Source organism: Ursus arctos, unplaced genomic scaffold (genome assembly GCF_023065955.2).
Source record: "Ursus arctos isolate Adak ecotype North America unplaced genomic scaffold, UrsArc2.0 scaffold_19, whole genome shotgun sequence".
In the NCBI taxonomy this organism is placed as follows: Eukaryota; Metazoa; Chordata; class Mammalia; order Carnivora; family Ursidae; genus Ursus; species Ursus arctos.
Genome location: NW_026622863.1, coordinates 12,993,585 through 13,014,907, shown reverse-complemented (window position 1 = coordinate 13,014,907; position 21,323 = coordinate 12,993,585). Strand labels below are relative to the sequence as shown.

Below are 21,323 nucleotides of genomic sequence, written 5' to 3'. Positions count from 1 at the left end.
TGGCACCATCTGTATCTGGAGGACGACGGAGGACCCGGCTGGAGCAGAGAGACTGTCTGCTAAGCCAGCTGTGCACTTTCTATAGGATGACAGATTCTTTTCCTATCTACCTTCTTATTTAAGTTACTTGTTAAGAGTCACACAGCTAGTAAGTACTGAGCCAGGAAGGAAACACCAAGCCAATCCCAAATTTATCCTGCTATGCCACTTATCCTTCCAGTAATAACCACTGAATCAGGAAAAGGCTCCTTGTAGGCTTAGTGAAAATCACAACTTTACGCCGGTTTTCTCCTACCCGGTCTAAGAAGACCCTGAATCGGAGACTTAATGGTACCATTACTGTGACAACAGAGTTCCAGAAGCTAAGGAAATACCTTCCCGGAGCTTAGTAACAGCAGAGACAAAATGTAATGCTGGTGTCCACGAGTACGTGCCTGTCTTGCAAACTTCTAAACGCTCCATGTGGCAAGGGGAATGGGGTCTGTCCATGTTCTTCCACTATGTCTAGTCAGAGCTGTATTCAGAGATTAAAAGGGGTAACTAGAGAATTTTTTGCTGTTCGGAATGTCTGAGGTTTTCCCCAAGTAAAACACTATGCTTACCAGCGGGTTTGGGTATCTGAGAAGGATAGGCTGCAACGGAACTCCGGGAATGAAGGCTCCTATAACCACAGCAAAATATTAGAGCATCTTCCTTACATGACTATCAGGTTTACAACGAAGACAATTAATAATAAATAGCATACCTATCCTTACTGGTTTAAGATTACACATAAACTGTTTGCTAAATGTTGGTAAATCCCTAGTGCTTACCACAATGAGAGAGTTCTAAAATTCGGAGGTACGAAACCAAAATACATGTTACGCCCAAGTCACTGAAAAGATTTGTTTACATCTCTACATGTTTTCATTTTCCAAATACTCATTATTCAAAAGGGTTTAAAAAAAAAAGTAATAACAAAGTCAAGATCAAGAGAAACTGAGGAGAACAAAATCTAAATAAAAGCGAATACTTGGAGCAAGGACGACCCCACTTGCTAGAAGGGAGTCCTAACTTTGGCTCTGAGCATGCCAGCAGCCAATACGAAAACATGCTAAAGTATGACCAGTTACTAGGAAATTATGTATGAAATTACACATGACTATGAAATTAGTGACTTTATAATATTAAAAAAAAAGGAGTGAAGCGTAGAAGGCATCTGAAGGCATATAATGATCACTGAAATAGTTTCTAGTAGATAACGCAGGAACCTGGGGTGTCTGTGAGGGTATCCCTGGAGGAAAAGAAAAATATCCCAGTGGTTTCTGTGTGCGTGTGTGTGTGCACGCAACTAGATACAGTATCAAATATGGTTCACACGTACACACACACACACACACGCACATACACATTGACAATCCAAGGAAGAAGTGGTTATGATACCGAAACAGAAAGTAAAGGAGTGAGTTCTGCGGAGTCACAATGTTAACAACTTTCTTTGGGAAAGAAATGCCCAGGACAAACTAACAAGTTGTTTTGTGTATTAGTATCAAATCATTTGAGAAATTGTCCATACTTTGTTATAGTACGTAATGTAATTGATCTCACCTGGTTTAAAAGTAATCAAACAGGAACGATTAGTACAAGTACCTTCTGGGAAAACTAGTATCTTGGGAGAAAAGGAATACGTAGATTTAATATTTCAGTCTAATTAATAGATTACCTCTTTAGTCACTTTCTTATGACTTCACAAAGAGCTGCCAATTCTAATAAGACAAAAGTGAAATGAAATGCTGATACTTGATTCTTTCGAAAGCTAGAATCGAATTATCCGGTTTTCCTCTAAAAAGAACGGCCCTCTGACCATTGAGATAATCAGAAAATGGATTAAAGTTTGGAATAGAAAATACACTTAGTAAATGTTTCTTAATGACAAAGTAATGATCTGGATAAATTTTAAAAAAGATGCAGGCCCTAAGTTGTGGTCAAAGAGCACATTAAATTCTTTCCTTTACTGCTGTATACCCTTAACCAAATCATTGCTACTTTCTTGTTTCTGTTTCCCCGTTAAAGGATATTATTCACTCCTACAACGCACAGTTCCTGGCTATATGGAGGAGGGAAAAGGAGAAAATACTTACAACATGCTTTATGCTTACTTGAGTTAGTAAACATATGAAATACAATTTAGTATCTTTTTTTTTGAGAAAGTATTTTTAGCTTTTAACATAGTCCTTTCTATTCTTCACTTGAAAAACATGCAGCGTAGTTTCCTCATTAACTGAACAAGCTAGATTTTAGATTTCTGAAGCTTTTAGAATTTGGCAATGAGTGAATCGTTAAGTACATAAATAAAGACAGAAATTCCTGCACCCACAGCAGTTAGTATGTGTACTCAGTTGGTATTTTTTTTAATAATAATTAGAAAGGGAAAACATTATTAGGCGAAAGTGCTACCATGATGGGTTATTTATAAAACAAAAATGATGAGTGTATGCAATTTCATCCCCGAATTAAAAAAAACAAAACAGGTCACACCTGGGTAGAATACCAAATATGGTTCATTCAAAGGAAATTCTACAGCTCCTCTATTAACAATGAGTGGATATAGAGTAAATCATAGTATCTCAGATCTGGAAGGGGCATTAAAAGCCATCCAGCACTGCCAATGCTCGAATTCTTTCTACAATGTCCCCCCCACGTGGTTGCTTAGCCAGTGCCTGAAAATTCTGGAAAAGGATTTCAGATCAGATCATTCTACGTCTGGACAGAAAGTTCCCTGAGATGAGCACAATGGGCTGATACCTTACCTATTTGTTAACTTTTGCCTACCAGTCCTAGATATAGTCCTTGGATCCAAAGAGAAAGATTGAACCCTTATTCTGAGTGCCGTTTCTTCCTGGTCGCTTTTTAAATCATTCCTCACGTGCCCTGGTTTCTAAACCCCCTGGTGGGTCATAACTCCCCTTGGTATTTTAACATCAACACGTCATCATGGGTGGCCAGATCACTGCAGGATCATGAGTCCTGCTAGAGGTCCCCTGCTTACACCTGGGCCAAGGCAGGGCGATACTTACCAGAATAACCCAGAAGGCTCCCTTTATCCAGAAAATGCCGCCCCTCCCTCACCCTCGAAAGGCGTTCTAGGGGATGGGGTCAGTAAGACGGTAAAGTCTAAAAAAGGTCTATAGGTGATTCTGATGTACCCCCTGAACTGAAAAGCCCTGTCTAAATATACTTCGAATAAGATGAAGATCGTAATTGGTTTTTTTTCAATAAACCTACCATCTTGATGAATAGAATTGAGCTTTGATATTTTGTCTTTAAGATAATAAATAAATTCAGAGGTAGACAATTACTTTTGATGACACAGAACAAAAATTGTTTCAAAGAGTTTGGAGGATAAGAAAGAATGATACATTTAACCCCATGGAGTATCTCATGGGGATGAGGACTTCTTAATACTCACTCATTTGTTCTGTTTCCATCATGCTCCAGACACCCAGCGTAGGTGTCCCCAGATGCTGCCTTCTGTGGGTCCAAATGATTTACATATATACAATAAGTAAACTCGCAATGTATCTAAACGGACGTCTCCCGTGTTTACCTGCGGCCACTGCCCTCCTGATGTTGCTCGCCTTACTATTTCATTTATTGTGTTTTTTCGAGAATCCGGATCTACTCGGGACACCAGCACTGGCTGCAGGGCTCGTAAGAGTCCTTTAAAACAAAAGATCAGAGACAAGTCTTTTTTTTTTTTCTTTCTTTCTTTTTTTTTTTTTTAGCTAAAGCTACCACAGCAATGATACTGGATAAATCATAAAACAATTTTTATGTAAAGTTAAAATATAGCAAATCAAAGAGAACTTAAACAAGGAGACCGTCCTTGCCCCGCTCTTATTCACAGCGTATTAGAAGGTTTTGTATACCTACAAAGATTTCATTGACATAACAGAAGTCAGCAGCAAGGATATGAAAGAAAGCAAATGCAATGTTCTCCCCGAAGGTCTTCTTCCTCCACTGCCATTAAAGCTCTGGAGTATATACTACAAGATTATCTTGTTTTATTTTAGGAATATCCTGAAAACTGCTTATGTGAATTCAGAGTACACACGGATAGGGAGCAATTATTGATTTTACTCAAATTTTCAGCACGACAGTCTTCTAAGTAAGTAGCTTCCTCACACATGCAAAGTAAACCTCAATTTACTGAAAATCTATTGCTAAACAGCTCTTCAGGAAAATGCCATATTACACAAAGCAAGGCGGTTACACTGAAAAAAAAAAAGAGAGAGAGAGCGAGAGAGAGTGTGTGTATGTGTGTGTGTGTGTGTTTTTTTAAAGATTTTATTTATTTATTTGACAGAGATAGAGACAGCCAGCGAGAGAGGAAACACAAGCAGGGGGAGCGGGAGAGGAAGAAGCAGGCTCATAGCGGAGGAGCCCGATGTGGGGCTCGATCCCGCAACGTCGGGATCACGCCCTGAGCCGAAGGCAGGTGCTTAACCACTGTGCCACCCAGGCGCCCCATGTGTGTGTTTTTCTTAGCTGAGTGACAAAGCGGAACTTTGCTATTTCTCCAGGAGTGCCAAGGTAACATCGGGCAACTTCCACACCCACTCTCTCACTACCGGATGCTTGTAATAACCTCGGGACGACTGGGAGCGGTTACTTAGAGACCCACACCCTAGGGAGAGACCAAAGCATCTGGTGGGATACACATCTCACTTGCTTCATTATTTTTTACGGCAGGAGGCACTTTATCGTTCCACATCATCATTTTCAAAGCGTTTCACGTTGGTCCCTCATGGAGACTCTGGGGCAATAATAAGAGAACAGAGTTAAGAGGAAAGACTTTGTGTGTCTCTCAGCCTAATACCCCAAAGAGAAATTCGTGAAATAGCATGTAACTGGTGTTTTCACAAATTCTTCAGTTAAATTCGCTCTCAAAAAAAATCAAGCATGTTTGGTACTCGAAGCCTGGTCTTTCTAGCTAGATATAAGAACAGAAAGCAGTGATGGTACAGGGACAAAGGTAAGAATTTGAAAGAATTCTAAGAGAACAGATAGGAATTTATCATAAATTCCTTCTTTTGATACAGTTCCTCATTAAAAGTAAGGAAATAGCTTTGAAGTGCTTCATTATTTGAAAGATTTTAAAAAGCCCACCAATAAACTATAGATGATTTTTTTAAAAGGTGAACCATGAGTATGAAAATATCTATATTGTCTTATAAGTACTTACTGCCAATCAGAGGGACTTGGGCGTTCTCGTTTCGAGATACCATCGAAGGCAACCCGGCTACAACGCAGGCAATTCCATCAAAGAATGTTGAATGGGGGGCAGCCACAAAAATTGGGGCCTCCGTGGGACTCGCGACCTTTCCCTTCACAGTAACTATGAATCCCATTGAAAAGAACATGGCATGACCCAGAAACTTTAAAACTGGTTGAGTGATTTTCCTTTGGAAAGAAATATTTAAAAAAGAAAGAAAGAAAGAAAGAAAGAAAGAAAGAAAGAGAAAGAAAGAAAGAAAGAAAGAAAGAAAGAAAGAAAGAAAGAAAGGAAGGAAGGAAGGAAAAAAAAAGAAGAAAAGAAAGAAAAGAAAAAAAGAAAAGACACAATTAACCTTGTTAATCTTGGCTAATGGCAGGGCTTTACTCTAAAACACAACACAAACCCCAAACGTGTCAGAACACTTCATTTTAAAATATGAGCTAAGAAGAGCTAGCAGTTATACAGAGGGTTCTTTGTGCCAGGCACTAATCTAAGGACTTTACATTTCTTTAAACCTCAGCCCAATTTTATGAAATGAGTATAATTCATTAGCACCCTCATTTTACAGATGAGAAAACTGAGGCACAGAGAAGCCAAATTTCCCAAGGACATATGGCTACTAAGTGGCTCTATTGTTCTGTGACTATAAAGGGATAAACATGAATTTTCAACACACATTACCCCACTGAGAAACCCACAGGAGTACTGTTCTTCTGAGGAGTCACCTTGGGAATGGACGTTTGGGTAACAATGATACTGCTATCTCTCCCAACACTTCTAGAACTCTCGGGCTGAATCTGTCCTCAGAGTTATTTTTTTAAAAGCCTTATGACCTATACCGTTATAGCTCTTAGACCTCATCCAAAATCTTAAAAGGTAAATTCACCATCTCACTTCCCTGGAACATAGATGCACGTAAAGAATTTCAGATATCGAATTGCTTACTTTTGACAAAAGAATTTCTGTCACTAAGGAGTAATTAATTCATCAAACTGTGCCAGGTGACCTGTGCTGGACGCACAAGACAGATAAGATCCCGTCTCTGTCCTTGAACAGCTCAACTGAGTAGGGACACAAAAACCCACTTACAGAAATGCAAATACAGAATGGACACCTGAGGATCTGAATAAGCATACAGCTTTCATGAAAAACAAAAACACGTGTATTTCCCATAAGACATCTAATGAGAGCTTTAAAAAACAGGCTTCCTGTCTAATTCTCTCAACACTCGTGTCATAATGCAGCGAGGGGCTATGAAGCAACTGGCCACTGAGGAAGTGTCTCTGACTTTCATTTCATAGTAAGAAGTGAGACACAGAAAACCAAAGCACTTTTCCAGAGGGCACAGGGAAATGACTGTATCTCTCCTTCTTGCCCTTTCAAGTTCAGATGTCTATTTCCATTAGGATAAAAAGCTCACCCCGTTACTGAATTGCCACCTCTTATTTTTGATTTACAATGATGTAGATTCTGACGACCGCCTTCTAAAATATCGCATATTCAGGGCTGTTAAACGTTTCTATTTAAATGATTTCATAAAGGCTAAAAGTCTGGTACTGCATAACTAATTTCAACGGTACCTGCGTGAGAGGAAGTGGAGCTACTTGCTTAATTGGCAAAGATAGAACTTTTTTTCATAACATTTAGTAAATCTGTTTCCTGGATCCCTGGACTATTCCCTCCATCATTATAGGGCTCCATAAGCCGTTAACGGTAGAAACCAAAGAGGTAATTGAAAAGGATTGGTGCATGATGAAAAAATCTCTCATGAAGTATTTTTAGTGACACGCAACCCTGAATTCTAAAACAAAGGAGTGTGGTTTGCAAGGATTGAGGTGGTATTAGTTCTCTGGGGACACTGCCAGCCTTGGATTCACTTCTAATTCAAACCAGCCTTGGGCTGAATGTTGACGTTTATTCGCTAGAACATGAACTGAATAGCAAATTGCATATTTCTTTAAAAGTTTCTAGAACAGCGATTTTCAAAATTTTTGGAGGACCTTCTCCTTTGAGATTTGGATGAAAGGAATGGACCCTGGGTACAAAGAAAAAAATGTGCACAATTTTAGAGAGTTCAACAGTGCCCTAAAACTCACCCATGGCTTCCTATGCCAAGGAATCCACATTTTGAAAGGCTTCACTCTCAGGATAAACATATGGCAACAAGTTGGCTCTGCCCAGTGGGAATGAATTTCTACCAGTAACTTTGTTACTCTGTGATGAGTCTATTCTCTAATACCCTGCTGATTAGATGAAGCTCGAGAAGCAACTCCATTCTGCCTCCATGCTAATGTTTTAAAAAGCTAGGCTATATTGCTTAAGAATTAAACTGTTATTAATAATAATCACCGAAGCATTAAAAACACTGTAACTGATCCACTTAATTATACCACTGCAGGAAGTGTGTCATTACTATTGAGGGACAGAAGCAAATGTCAAGACTGAGGGAGAGCAGAAGAAAGCTAGGCATTTTTCAGCTGTGATGGTTTCAGGTATACTAAGTGCGTCTTCCAGAACCGGGAATCTATCACTTTTCAGCAATAACTCAGAAAACAATATTTTAATGTTAGCAAATTACAACTTCAACAGAAGAGTATCATAAGGTGCTTTGGCAGCATTTTCTCCATATGATGAATTAAGAACTGTTTCATCTGAGAAACAGAAAGAAATGGTGAATATCGAGTAGGCAGCAGTAGATAAAACTATCGCTCGATGACTAAACCATGGTAAACTCTTCTTTATCTTGATTTACCTAACATTTAGACATTATTCTTTCTTACCTCCTCCAACCAGTTATTGGATGGGTCAGCTTTTCGGGACAGCATGCTGTTGAAAGGGCGGCAAATGGCCATGCGAGTAATACAATTAATGCGACCAACAAGGCACGGATTGGAAGCAGGATAATTCCAAGAAGGAAAATCTGAAAGCCAAAGTTGATACAAAAAAAATAAATGAAATAAATGAATGGACAGTATTTTAATGTTCTGGCTATCAACCAGAAACATGGAAGAGGAAAGTTTTGTGTTCATGTGTTCTCCAAAGGATGAATTGAACATTATTACCCTGCACCAGACATGAATCCAAGCACAAAGGAAAATAAGGTACTATATCCTGCCACACAACACCTACGACGTAGCAAAAGCAACAGCGAAGAAAATCAGGTACTATAAGAACACGTGATCTGTTTACCAAGGAAAGTGGCCGAGAGGATGCTGGGGGAAACAAAGTATCTCACTGAGCAGTCAGGGAAAGCTTCCTGGAGGAGTTGAAGGCTGAATGGTCTTGAAAGACAAGCAGAAGCTAGCAAGGTAAGAGGGGAAATTGCTTTCTGAGAGCTATCAGTGGAAGGAAGGGTGTTAATGAAGGCGTTAGAGTGTGAAAGAGTAAATGCGTTATTTTATATACCTGCCAGTCCTTTATAGCTAACAACAACGAGATGGAGAAGGAAAAAATAAAATAAAAAACAAGTAAGAATAAGAATGAAAATTAGTAAGAATGGCCAATAATACATGAATGCTTATTATGTAGCAGGCATGAGAAGCACTTGGCATGTAGTAACCTATTTGATTCCTACAACCTTAAGCTCTTTTACATACAGAAAAGAATGGCACCGAGGAATTTAGGGGTAGCTGTTCCAGATCACAGTTACTAAGTGGCAGTGCCAGGGTTTGAACCCAACTTGGTTACAAAGCCCTTGCTCTTAATCCTATACCATACTAACTTTTTAAAAAGATTTTTAAAATTTGTTTGTCAGCCAGAAAGAGAGAGAAAGCACAAGCAGGGGGAGCGGCAGGCCGAGGGAGAAGCAGGCTCCCTGCTAAGCAAGGAGCCCGATGCAGGACTCGATCCCACAACCCTGGGATCATGACCTGATCCGAAGGCAGACGCTTCACCGACTGAGCCACCCAGGCGTCCCACCATATTGACTTTCAAGTGAAATAAACTATCCTTATGCACACCAAATTATCTTTCTTCTACTAGCCATCTACACTACCCAAGCAGCGCTGTCCTTCTGCCTCTCCTGGCCCTTACTGTGAATCTAAGCATCATTAAATAATTTATGAGGAAACACCAAAATGATTCTACATTTCTGTCAAATGATTTAACATATAATTTGATCTCTGTCAAATTATGTGTGTGCATGTGTGCGTGTTTGAAGTCAAAATTCCATACAAGGAAACGTTCAGCTCTTAAGGAGACAGTTCAGTGAGTTTTGATAAACGTATACTCTTGTACCTACCACCCCAATCAAGACACAGAACACGTCTACCCTCCAGTCATCTTGCGCCTCTTCCGGTGAATCCCTACCCTCTTAGGCAACCGGTGCTGGATTTCTATCACCACAGATTAGTTTCATCTGCTCTTGAACGTCATATAAATGAATCATACATTATGTGTTCTTATGTGTCTAGTTTCTTCCGCTTAACATAATGTTTTTGAAATCCAACTATGTGATTTTGTAAACGAGTAACCAATTATTTTTGATTGCAGAATATGATTCCACTGTATGCCTATAGGACAATTGGTTTGTCTATTCTCCTATGGATGAATTTTCAGGTTGTTTCCAGTCGTGGGCTCTTAGGACCGAAGCCCCTATGAACATTCTTATACAAGCCTTTTTGTGGATATGTGTTTTCCTTTCTCAGACGAGGAGTGGAATTGCTGGGTCATAAATCGTTTCACTTGATAAGAAACTGCCAGAGCGCTCTCCACGGTGGTTGCCTCATTTTAAAGCGTCATTGGCAACGTAAGAGAATTGAGGTCACTTGTACATCCTTGCCAACATTTTGTCTTAGTATGCTTTTTTAAAAAATCAACTTTACCAAGGCATAATTTACATAAAACAAAATGCACCTACTTGAAGTGTGCAGATTAGGAGTTTTTCAAATATATATCCCTATGCAAACACCACCGCACTCAAGATCTAGAACAGTCCGATCACCCAAAAAAGTCCCTTTGTGCCGCTCAGCAGTCAGTACACCCTCCCTGGCACTTGGCAGCTAGTGACAGGCTCCTTTTCTCCCTAGTTCTGCCTGTTCTAGAGTGTCCCATAGACATCCCCCAGGATGCATTCTTTTATGTCTGGGCTTCTTTCCCTTCACATTTTTCACATTCTACCAGGTCGGTCATTAGGTAGCAGTTGTAAAGCCTTTACAATTGCAGAGGATTATACAGCACGACTCATTTATCCCTTCACCCGTGCATGGACATTCAGCCTATTATAAGTTTTTAGCTATTATGAATATAGCTCTCGTGGACATTACTGTACAAGTCTCTCCGTGGACGTAGAGTTTTACTTTATCGGGAGTGAAACTGTGGGGTCAGGGTATGGTTAACTTTGTAAGAAACTGCCCCACTGCTTTCCACAGTGGTTGTATCATTTTACATCACCAACAAGTATGAAAGTTTCTGTTCCTCCACATCCTCACCGACATTTGGTGTTGTCAGCCTTCCGCAGCCACTCAGGTGGGTGTAAGATAATATCTCACTGTGGTTTTCATTCACTTTTCCTTGATGAACAACGATGTTGAGCACACTCTTCATGTGCTTATTGGTCATTCCTTTAACTCTTTACGTTAAGTGTCTGTTCAAGTCTTTGGCCCATTTTTATTGGTTTGTTAGTTGTTCCCTTATCAGTTTGTGGGAATTCTTTACGTGTTTCACATACAAGACCTTTGTCATTATATGTATTGAAATATTTTCTCCCAGTCCATGCCTTGCCTTTTCATTTTCTTCATGGTATGTTTTGATGAGAAGAATTTTAATTCTGATGTAGACTAACTAATTGATCAATTTTTAGTTTTCATTTTCTGTGTCCTTTCTGAGAAATCTTTACGTACCTCCAGGTCACGATGATATTTTATACTCTCTTCTTCTAGAAGCTGTATGGTGTTAGCTTTTATTTCAGTCTATGACCCATCTTAAATTACTTTCTGTGTGTGGTATGCACTAGGGATCAAGGTTTATTTTTATCCACAGCTCTATCCAGTTGTTTCAACACCATTTGTTGAAAACACTTGATACTCCATAATGAATTTTCTTGGCAACTTTGTCAAAAATCAACCAAACACATACGTGTGGGCTCTCCATTATGTTTCATTGATTGGTTCATCTATTCTTCTGTCAATACCCCATTCTCTCAACTTCTGCAGATTTTTTTTGTTTGTTTGTTTTTTAGTAAGTCTCAAAATCAGGTATTGTGTGTCCTGTAGCTTTTTCTTCTTCAAACTTTTTTTGGGCTAATCTAGTTCCTTTGTTTTTCCACATACATTTTGAATTAATTTGTCAGTTTCCACCCCCCAGAAAAGCCTATTGGGATTTTTATTAGGGTTTCAATGAATCTATAGATCAATTTAGAGGAATTATCACCATAATAAGTGATTCTTCCAATTTATAAACATAACATATCTCTCCACTTATGTAAGGTTTCATTAATTCCTCACAACAGTGTTTTGTTGTTTTCAGTGTAGTGGTCTTACATGTTTCTGGTTAAATATATTCCTAATTGTTTAATGTTATTTTATTGCTATTACAAAGAAGATTATTTAGTTTTACTTGGCAATTGTTTGCTACTAATATATAGACATGTAACTGATTTTAAGTTTTAATCTTATGTCCTACAACCTAGCCAAGTTCACTAACTAGTTCTAGTTGTCAGGCATTTTGTAGATTCTTAGGATGTTCTACATATACAAACATGACACCTGTGAATAAATACAGTTATAGGGGCGCCTGGGTGGCTCAGTCGTTAAGCATCTGCCTTCGGCTCAGGACGTGATCCCGGCGTTCTGGGATCGAGCCCCACATCAGGCTCCTCCACTAGGAGCCTCCTTCTTCCCCTCCCACTCCCCCTGCTTGTGTTCCCTCTCTCGCTGGCTGTCTCTCTCTCTGTCAAATAAATAAATAAAATCTTTAAAAGAAAATACAGTTATAATTTTTCTTTTCTTATTTTTAATTTTTTTAAATTCCAGTTTCGTGAGCATACAGTGTCATATTAGTTTCAGATGTGCAATATAGTGATTCAACAATTCTATACATCACCCAGTGTTCATCAAGACAAGTGCACTCCTTGATCTGCATATCACCTATCTTACCAACCCCCCCACCCGCTTCCCCTTTGGCAACCTTCATTTTGTTGTCTATGGTTAGGAGTCTGTTTCTTGGTTTGTCTCTCTCTTTTCCCCTTTGCTCATTTTGTTTTTGTTTCTTAAATTCTACATAGGAGAGAAATCATATGGTATTTGAATTTCTTTGACTGAGGAAATTCACTTTCCTTTCTAATCTCTATGTCTTTTTTTTTCTTTCTCTTATTTTATTGCATTGGCTAGGATCCCCAGTTCAACGTTGAACAGAAGTGTTAAGCAAGACATCTGTCTTGTTCCCACCCTTTGGGGTCACAGCTTCGATTATTTCACCCATGCTAGCCAAAGGTGTTTCATGGATGCCCATTAGTAAGTTGAGAGAGTTCCCTCTTACTCCTTTCTTTACAGAGAATTCTTTTTAAACATCAGTGGATGTTGAATTTTGTCAAATGAATAACAAAATTTCTGCATCTATTGAAATGATCAAATGCTTCTTATCATATGTTTGGTTAATATGATAAATTACATTGAAATATACATTTTTTGTATGTTAAACCAACTTTATATTCCTGGGATACACCAAACGTGGACAGGATATGTTATCCTTTCCACATATTGCTATGTATTTGACATGCTAATATTTTGTTAAAGGTTCTTATATCTGTGATCATGAGGGAAATTGGTCTATAATTTCCCTTTCTTTTAACATTTCTTTTTCAGATTTTGTTATCTAGGTAATGCTAGCCACATATGTTTTTGTATATTGTCTTCTTTTTCATTCATCTCAAAGTATTCATGAATTTTTCTTATAATTTCTTCTTTGAATCAATGATTATTTAGGAGTAATTTAATTTCCACATATTTGTGAATTTCCTAAATTTCTTGTTATTTTTTTCTAATTGCAATCCATTGTGGTTGGATAACATACAAATGTAATCCTCTTACATTTATTGAAACCTCTTTTAAGGTCTACTATAGTTGCCTTAGAGACTATTTCATGGGCACTTGAGAAAAATGTATTTTCTGCTGTTGCTGGATGGAGTGCTCTCTTCATATACTTCTTAGGTCTAGTTGAGTGTTGTTCAAGGCTTTGCTTTGTTTATATTCTGTTTCATTGTTTTACCATACTGAAAGTGGGGAATTGAAGTCTCTCACTACTATTGTTGAATTGTCTATTTTCTGCTTCAATCTCTTTTTCTTTGTGTATTTGGGGCTCTGTTGTTAGGTGCATATATGGTTCTAATTGGTATATTTTCTTGATGATGCAACACTTTTATCATTATAAAGCGTCTTCCTTTATCTCTAGTAACAATTTCTGTCTTAAAGTCTATTTTATTTAATATTAATATAGCCCCTCTATTTCACTCTTAGTTACTGTTTGCATGGTATATCTTTTCTATCCTTTTACTTTTGACCTATTTGGGTCTTTGAATCTGAAGTGTGCCTTTTTAGATAGCATAGAGTTGGATTATATGCTTTTATCAATTCTTCCATCTCTGGCTTTTAATTAGGTGTTTAATCCATTTATATTTAATGTAATTACCGATAAGATTTACAACTGTTCTTTTGCTACTTGCTTTCTACATATCTATGTATTTTTTGTTTCTCTATTTTTCCATCATGAACTTCTTTACGTTAAGTAGATATTTTCTAGTGTACCCTTTTAATTCCCTTGACACTTCTTTAAAAATTAATTTTCTTAGTTGTTGCCCTAAGTGTTCCCAGCTTCATTTACAGTAACCTAGTTTGGATTAATACCAATTTAATCATAATAGTATATAAAAATTGTATTTCTATAGCTCTATTTCTTCCCTCTTCCTGTTTGCTATTTTTGTCATATAAATTACATCTTTATAAATTGTATGTCTATCAACACAGATTTCTAACCATCGCTTTATGTAGTTGTCTTTTTAAAAAAGATTTATTTATTTTAGAGAGAGAGCACAGTGTGCACACAAGTGGGGGGAGGGGCAGAGGGAGAAGGAGAGAAGCAGACTCCCCACTGAGTGTGGAGCCTAACACAGAACTTGATCCAGGACCCTGAGATCATGACTTGAGTTGAAATCAAGACCTGGACGCTTAACTGAGTGAGCCACCTAGGTGCTCCTATGTAGTTGTCTTTTAAATCACATAGAAGACAAAAGGATTTACAAATAAAAATTATATTTATATTGTCTTTTATATTTATACATTTAGTTATCTTCACCAGCATTTTTATTTCTTCATGTGGATTGGAGTTACTCTCTGGTGTCATTTCAACCAAAGGTCTCCCTGTAGTATCTCTTTCGGGACATGTGTACTAGTGACAAATTCTCTCAGTTTTTGTTAATTTCTCCTCTATTTTTGAAGGATAGTTTTTCTGACTATATAAATCCTGGTTGACAATATTCTACTTTCAGCACTTTGAGTATATCATCCTATTGCCTTCTAGCCTCCACGGTTACTGATGAACAATCAGACATTAATCTTATTCAGAATCCCTTTGTGTATGATGAGTTATTTCTCTTTTTGCTTTCAAGATTCTCTCTTTTTCTTTGCCTTTTAACAGTTTGATTATGATGTGTACACGTATGGATATCTTTGAGTTTATTATAAATAGAGGTCATTGAGCTTTTTGCATGTGTAAATTAATGTTTTTCACCAAATTTGGCAAGTTTTCAGCCATTTTTTCTTCAAATATTCTTTGCCTCCTTCTGTGGCTCCCATTATGCTTATGTTGATACAGTTGATAATGTTGTACAGGTCTCTGAGGTTCTGTTCACTTTTCCTCATCTTTTTTGCTTTCTGCTCCTCAGATTAACTAATCTCAATTGATCTATCTTTAAATTTGCTAATTCTTCTGTTTGCTCAAGTCTGCTGTTGAGACCCTCTAGTGAATTTTTCATTTCAGCTATTGTACTTCTTTTTTAGTAATTTCTATCTCTACTGATCATCTCTATTTGGTGATTCACTGTCTCACATTTTCCTTTAGTTCTTTTGACATGGTTTCCTTTAGTTATTTGAACATATTTAAAATACCCGATTTAAAGTTTTTGGATAGTAGGTCCAACATCTGGGCTTCCTTGGAGATATTTTATATTCATTGTTATTTTTCCTATTTATGGGACATATTTTATTGTTTGTTGCATATTTTGCAATTTTTTTTGTTGAAAACCAAACATTTTCAATAACATAACAACTCTGAAAATCAGATTCTCTTCCATCACCAGGGTGTAATGTTGTTGCTGTCTGTTGTTATTTGTTCAGCGACTATTATGAACTAATTCTATAAAGGATGTATTCTTTGTCATTGTCATGTGTGGCTACTGAAGTATCTGACCAATTTGTTTGGTAGTCAGCTAATGATTAGAAAAGATTTCCTTAGGTGCCTGGAATCAATAAGTTTCCCAGTGTTTGCAAAGAGTCTCTGTGTGCATGTTGGAGCAGACCTTCAGCACTTAGCCAAGTAGAGGTTCACAGCTCTGCCTTAGCTTTTACCTGCTATTTGTACAGAGCCCGATGGTTAGTTAGAGGTGAGAGCTTAGGGTAGTCTCATTTGTTGTTGTTGTTGTTGTTGTTGTTGTTGTTGTTGTTTTTCAGGTCACGTGCATAGCCTTGGGTATACAAACAGACCTATACTTGTGGCTACCCTTCTAGATTTACATGAATATGTCAAAGCGCTTCAAAGTCCCCTATGGGCATCTCATTCCCTAGCTTCTTCTCCAAAGCTGTTTGGTTAAGCCTATTGTTTGCTCCAATCATTATTCACTGCCTCAGGTAGCTGTTATGTTAAGCAATTGTCTCTATTGTTTTGACAAACATCCCTGGAGAAAAGACTCAAGGCAGGTCAAAAAAGCCTTGCAAACAGCTTTGCAAATGACCTAGAAATAATCTTTACTGCAAGACAGGACCACAGCATAGACCCTGAAGACAGAGTTAGAATGAGGTTATAGTATATTCATATAAGCTAACTCACATTCACAGTGAGTAGCTAATATGGATTTTAATTAAGCTGTCAAATATCGGGCAACCTTTTTTGTGTGCCATTTCCAGGTCTCCAACAAATAATAGTATTTAACAGTAAATAAACCAACTTGGAGTAACCCTTTGACAAAATAAGAGGATTCCTCATCATATTTCCATTTGGTAATACATCATCTCTGTAGGGAGGCCTTCTTTCAACACTCTATCAAGGTTCTCTTCTCTGCATTTTCTTCATAGCACTACTAAAACATGGAAATGCGTATTTTTGTACTTGTCTCTAACTTTTTTCAGTGAAACATAAGCTTTAGATAGGCAGAGTTCTTATTTCTCTTGTTCACTGCTGTATTTCCAGAAATTAGCATTGTTCCTGGTACATAAAAGACATTCAACAAATACTTTTGGTATGGATAAATGACCCACAATTACTAACAAACACTTATTTCAGTTCCATATTCTATTGAGGAAATGAAAGCTAGGCTACTTGTTTCCATGCCACTAAGTACCAGGCCCTTAAATTGTCAAAAAGCAAAGTCCTACAATGAGATACAAAAGTGACAACGGTCCTTAAGCAAGATATTGATCATTATTCAAGGTTAAATTTATTCTGAATTGATCACAGTAAGTCATACTTAAGTAAAAGTATATCCATCCTTTAAACTTGATAATACAGACAATACTGTTTTTTTAATCATGTCTGGTTAAATCTTCCCTTTGCCCAGACTGTTCAAGCCATTGAGACCTCTTTGGTATCTCTGGTCTATATTTTTAATTAAAAACAAACAAACAAACAAAACCTAGACCTATTCAATTCCATTCAATACAAGTAGTAAATTTTAAGTTCAGTATAAGATTTGTAGGCAACAAATAGCATAACAATCAAGATCACCAAACAATCCAGATTCTTTAACATATGTCACTTAATTTTAACCCTTCTTCGATGTAAGACTATTCTAGTTTAATAAATGAAAGTGAAGTTCAGAAAGGTTAGGTGACTTGGCCAAAGTCATACAACTAACTGATAAACGGCACGGCCTGAGCAGGTTTTCCGACTAAGTCTAGTGATCTTTCCATTATACGACAGCTCTTGTACAGCTATTTGAAAGTGCTCTCCAAATAGTAATAGGTCATGCTATAAAAAAAGAAAGAAAGAAAACCAAACACCAACAATTAGTCTCCCTGTAAATATGCCACTTTGATCTTCTCTCCAAACTATGAAGACAAAAAGACATACTTACATTTAAGAATGACTGATTTGACCAAATCAGACTAAAATTAATCTTGAGTGTTAGTGTATTTACAAGTGTTTCAGAAGTTTTAAGATACAAAGGGAGCATTTATCCATTTAAAGACATGAAGATCAAATTTTAAACATTTGGTTTCTTTTTTTTTTTTTTTAGATTTTATTTATTTATTTGACAGAGAGAGAGACAGCCAGCGAGAGAGGGAACACAAGCAGGGGGAGTGGGAGAGGAAGAAGCAGGCTCATAGCGGAGGAGCCTGATGTGGGGCTCGATCCCAGAACGCCGGGATCACACCCTGAGCCGAAGGCAGACGCTTTAACCGCTGTGCCACCCAGGCGTCCCTAAACATTTGGTTTCTTTACAAAGAGGTATTACTACATTATCCTCCTCTTCCTCTCTCACACAATTCTTCAACAGATGCCCATTTACCATTACTCTGACCCGCCTCCACTGTGAAGGACAATGGTCTCAGTGCATATAAGTGGGCTATGCAAAAATAACACTATTTCAAATCTGGAGTAAAGAAATGTGTGAGATGGACAGGAAAACATCAAAACCCTTCTTTCATGCAGAACACACAGGACAAATGTAGCTTGCACACTCTATCTTGTTCTTTGATCGCTAACTTTACCAAAGAGGAAGTCCACAGAGCGAGTTGTAACTGCTAATGGTAAAAGAGCATTTTACAAGAAAAAGGAAAGAAAAGGAAACTTCCTTTTTGTATTTAGCAGTTTTTAACAGTGGAAGAAAGTTTGGAGAAGTATTGAATCTAGAAGTGTTTGAGTGAAGACTGATTCAGGACAGATTCAGGGTGAAGAAGACTTCTGAACACATTAAGCTGATCCACATTATCCTGTTTTCTAGATTCTGATTTCCTCCCCTTGATGCCCCTTCTCAGCTAGATCATCCCAGCCTTACTTGTTCTAATTCCAGACCTGGGTTCTCTGCCTTCTCCCTCACTCTTCACCTCCTAGACTGACTCCTCTCCTTCCCTAAGGCAAAAGAAAAAGAAAAAAAGAAAAAGACTTCTCCAAGCCCACTCTCCTATAGATTGCCCCCCCCCACTCTAACAAAGTGAAGTTGAAGCTCTTGTCACAGATCCATCTCCCTTCTCAGCATGGAAAGTTTCCTCTGCCACTGGCCTGCTCAGCTTTCCCTTGTTTAGGACCTGCCTCTCGGACCCACATGTTCTTTGCATTTTCTCTTCTCACACACCCTCAGACCATCCTCCAAGTGCCCTCAATTCTCATACCCACATCTCTGCCCCTTCCAGACTCATGGTGCCTTCAAAAGCCCTCACCTCTCAGACAGACATCTCTTTCTCCTCAGTCTTTGCTTCTCAGATTGGCACCCCCCCACCTCGGATACCTCCCCATCATATCCACACTTCCCTCAGACAACAGCCCTCCCCCCTCCCCCGCAGATCCAGGCCCCTCCCCTGGATCTGCCTCCTCTCCCAGACCCACATCCTTCACCTAGATCTGCCTCCTCTCTCAGACCCACATCCTTCACCTCTCTCACCTGGCTCCGCCTCCCCTGTCAGATCCACGCCCCTCCCCTGGATCTGCCTCCTCTCTCCGTCCCACTTCCCTCCCCTGCATCTGCCTCCACCGTCAGACCCACGCCCCTCCCCTGGTTCCGTCTCCTCTCTCGGGCCCACGCCCTCACCTGGAGACGCCTCGCGGCGCCCATCCGCGTCTGCTGCACGAAGGGATTGGGCACAGGCGGCGGGAAGAAGGACGCCTGGCGGGGCACCATGGGCGGCCGCAGCCCGGATTTCCCCATGCCTACGCCCGGCACGGTGGCCGCCACCGCCGCCGCCTCCGCACACTGGCTCATGGCCCAGCCGGGCGTCGGAGCGGACGCCGCGACGGATGCGGAACGCGGGAGCGAGCGCCCGCGGAGACCTAGAGGGAGCTTCACGCGAGTCCCAGCCCGCGGTGCTGCTGCGGGGCCTCCGCGCAGGCGCGAGTCACCTAGACACTGTCCTGTCTCGGCCCGCCCCTCTGGCTCTGAACGCCCCGCTCTGGCTCCACCCTCTGAGCCTTAGCCACACCCCTTTAGGTATCGCTCTTCCTCTTTGGTCATATAGCTCCACCCCTAGAGGTGACTTTCTCCCTTGGAGCAGGGCACCCCAAGACAGTTTAGGCAGAGTTCTCTGCTTGCGGGTCACGCCCATCTGGAGTAGCAATGTCTTTCACGGGCTTTGTGAGTGCCCTTGGCTAAGTCGGGGTCTCCATGAGCCTCAGTGGGCCCCTTCTGTAAAATAGGATATACAGAACTCAGATAAACAGAACCCCAGTCCAGCCACTGCCAGGCTGTTCCACTGAAGTGAGTTACTATATCCAGGGTGCGTTTTGTTGTACGCGTCTGATACCTGGAATATGTTTTGGCTTTGCTTAAACCAGTATGAGGTGGATGTTTGTCAGTGACCGCTGAAAGAGTCCTGTATACGCAAAGATTGGTACCGGGGGTGGAATATTCCCCTCAAAACATGGACTGACCTGGGCGATGGCTCTCCCAGGGAAAACTGAGCTTTACCAATACTGTTACTAGAAAAAGAAACAACTATTGCTTTCCACACTGGATGAGGAACCTGGCCCCGAGAAGGGAAATGATTTGGGCTGTGGTTCCATTTCACCCTGAGGAAGTTCAGGGGACTATCGGGACCTATATGGCTGGTGGTGGAGCTGAGGAAGATAGGCCCTGAGGTCAGCTGGTCAAGCCCTGAGCGCTGAGAAGCAGAGGAAGATGGGGAATGACTTACAATTACCGGTCAACTGCTCACTGCAGGCTAGAGGGCACGGTGAGCATCGGTCTGGGCCGTAGCACAGGGGTGCTTCACGCTTAGTACCGCCGAATCTCAAATCTTCCAACCCCACCAGAGAGATGTGTGGCTTTCAGCTCCTCACGCACCCTCTCTGAGCTTGTACTCTCATCTAAGCATGGGGAATGATTAATTTCTGCCCCATAGGATTGCAGTAACAGTTTTTTAAAAACGTGTAGTGTTCATAGGAAAGCAGTCAACAAACGGCGCCTTTCAGGTATTACGTCATGGAGCAGCTGAATGTTCTCAGTGTAATGGAGCAGACTAATAATAGTATATGACAATTATGATATAAGCCTTGGGGGTCTTTGAGTAGAGGCTGGCAGTCCCATGTGGCTCTTCAGCCAGAAACTTGCACTGAAATCTGTTTCTTTAGGACCCACAAGGACCTGAGCCATCAGGCAGGGCCCAGGGAGGAGAAAAAATGACTCCTGGCCCACGCAAGTCACCTCCAGAGAGTCCTGTCTACTCTTCGCCCCCTTCCCCACCAACCCCACCATGAGAGGCCTGAAGCAGTAAGTCTATCAGAGGCAGAAGGGGCCTCTGAAATAATCCCAGGCCTTCAATTTGTTATCCAGCAGCTCCGGGATTTCTATATAGAAGGGGATCATAGCTTCCCCCTCTTTAGGTTGTTGTAGAGGTTAAACCAAGTGATGTGTGTCGAGCGCCTGGCACCTAGTAAGCGCTCTAGTAACGGAGGGGGTGTGTTACTGTTGTTCACTGTTAGTGGTAGCGTTAGAAGTGGCCTTGCTGTCCGCGAAGAAAGGGACACTCAAAAAGGAAGGAAGCTTTGAACGAGACCCTGCCAGCAAAGTGAGAGAACTGCTGCTATTTCTAGGCTCTTTCCAGGAGACAGAGGGACACCAGCTCACCCACTTGGAGGGTCTCTTGCTGTTTATTTTGGCAGCTCTGACCTTTGCAGCAAATGTCACCTGAGCCCCCGCAGGGAGCAG

General features: G+C 40.1%; 1 protein-coding gene across 2 annotated transcripts in view; it reads right to left on the bottom strand.

Moving 5' to 3' along the window:
* Positions 1–21,291, bottom strand: part of LPCAT2 (lysophosphatidylcholine acyltransferase 2) — a 63,816-nt gene extending 42,525 nt beyond the window's left edge. For both annotated transcript variants that reach the window (XM_044382392.3, XM_057314124.1), the window contains exons 1-6: positions 19,212–21,291; positions 8,038–8,177; positions 5,225–5,442; positions 3,587–3,699; positions 1,588–1,648; positions 603–661 (exon numbers count right to left, since the gene is read on the bottom strand). In XM_044382392.3, coding sequence (XP_044238327.2) covers positions 603–661; positions 1,588–1,648; positions 3,587–3,699; positions 5,225–5,442; positions 8,038–8,177; positions 19,212–19,382 — 762 coding nt within the window. In that variant the 5' untranslated portion in view covers positions 19,383–21,291. The remainder of the gene's footprint in view (positions 1–602; positions 662–1,587; positions 1,649–3,586; positions 3,700–5,224; positions 5,443–8,037; positions 8,178–19,211) is intronic.
* Between the last annotated feature and the right edge of the window lie 32 nt (positions 21,292–21,323).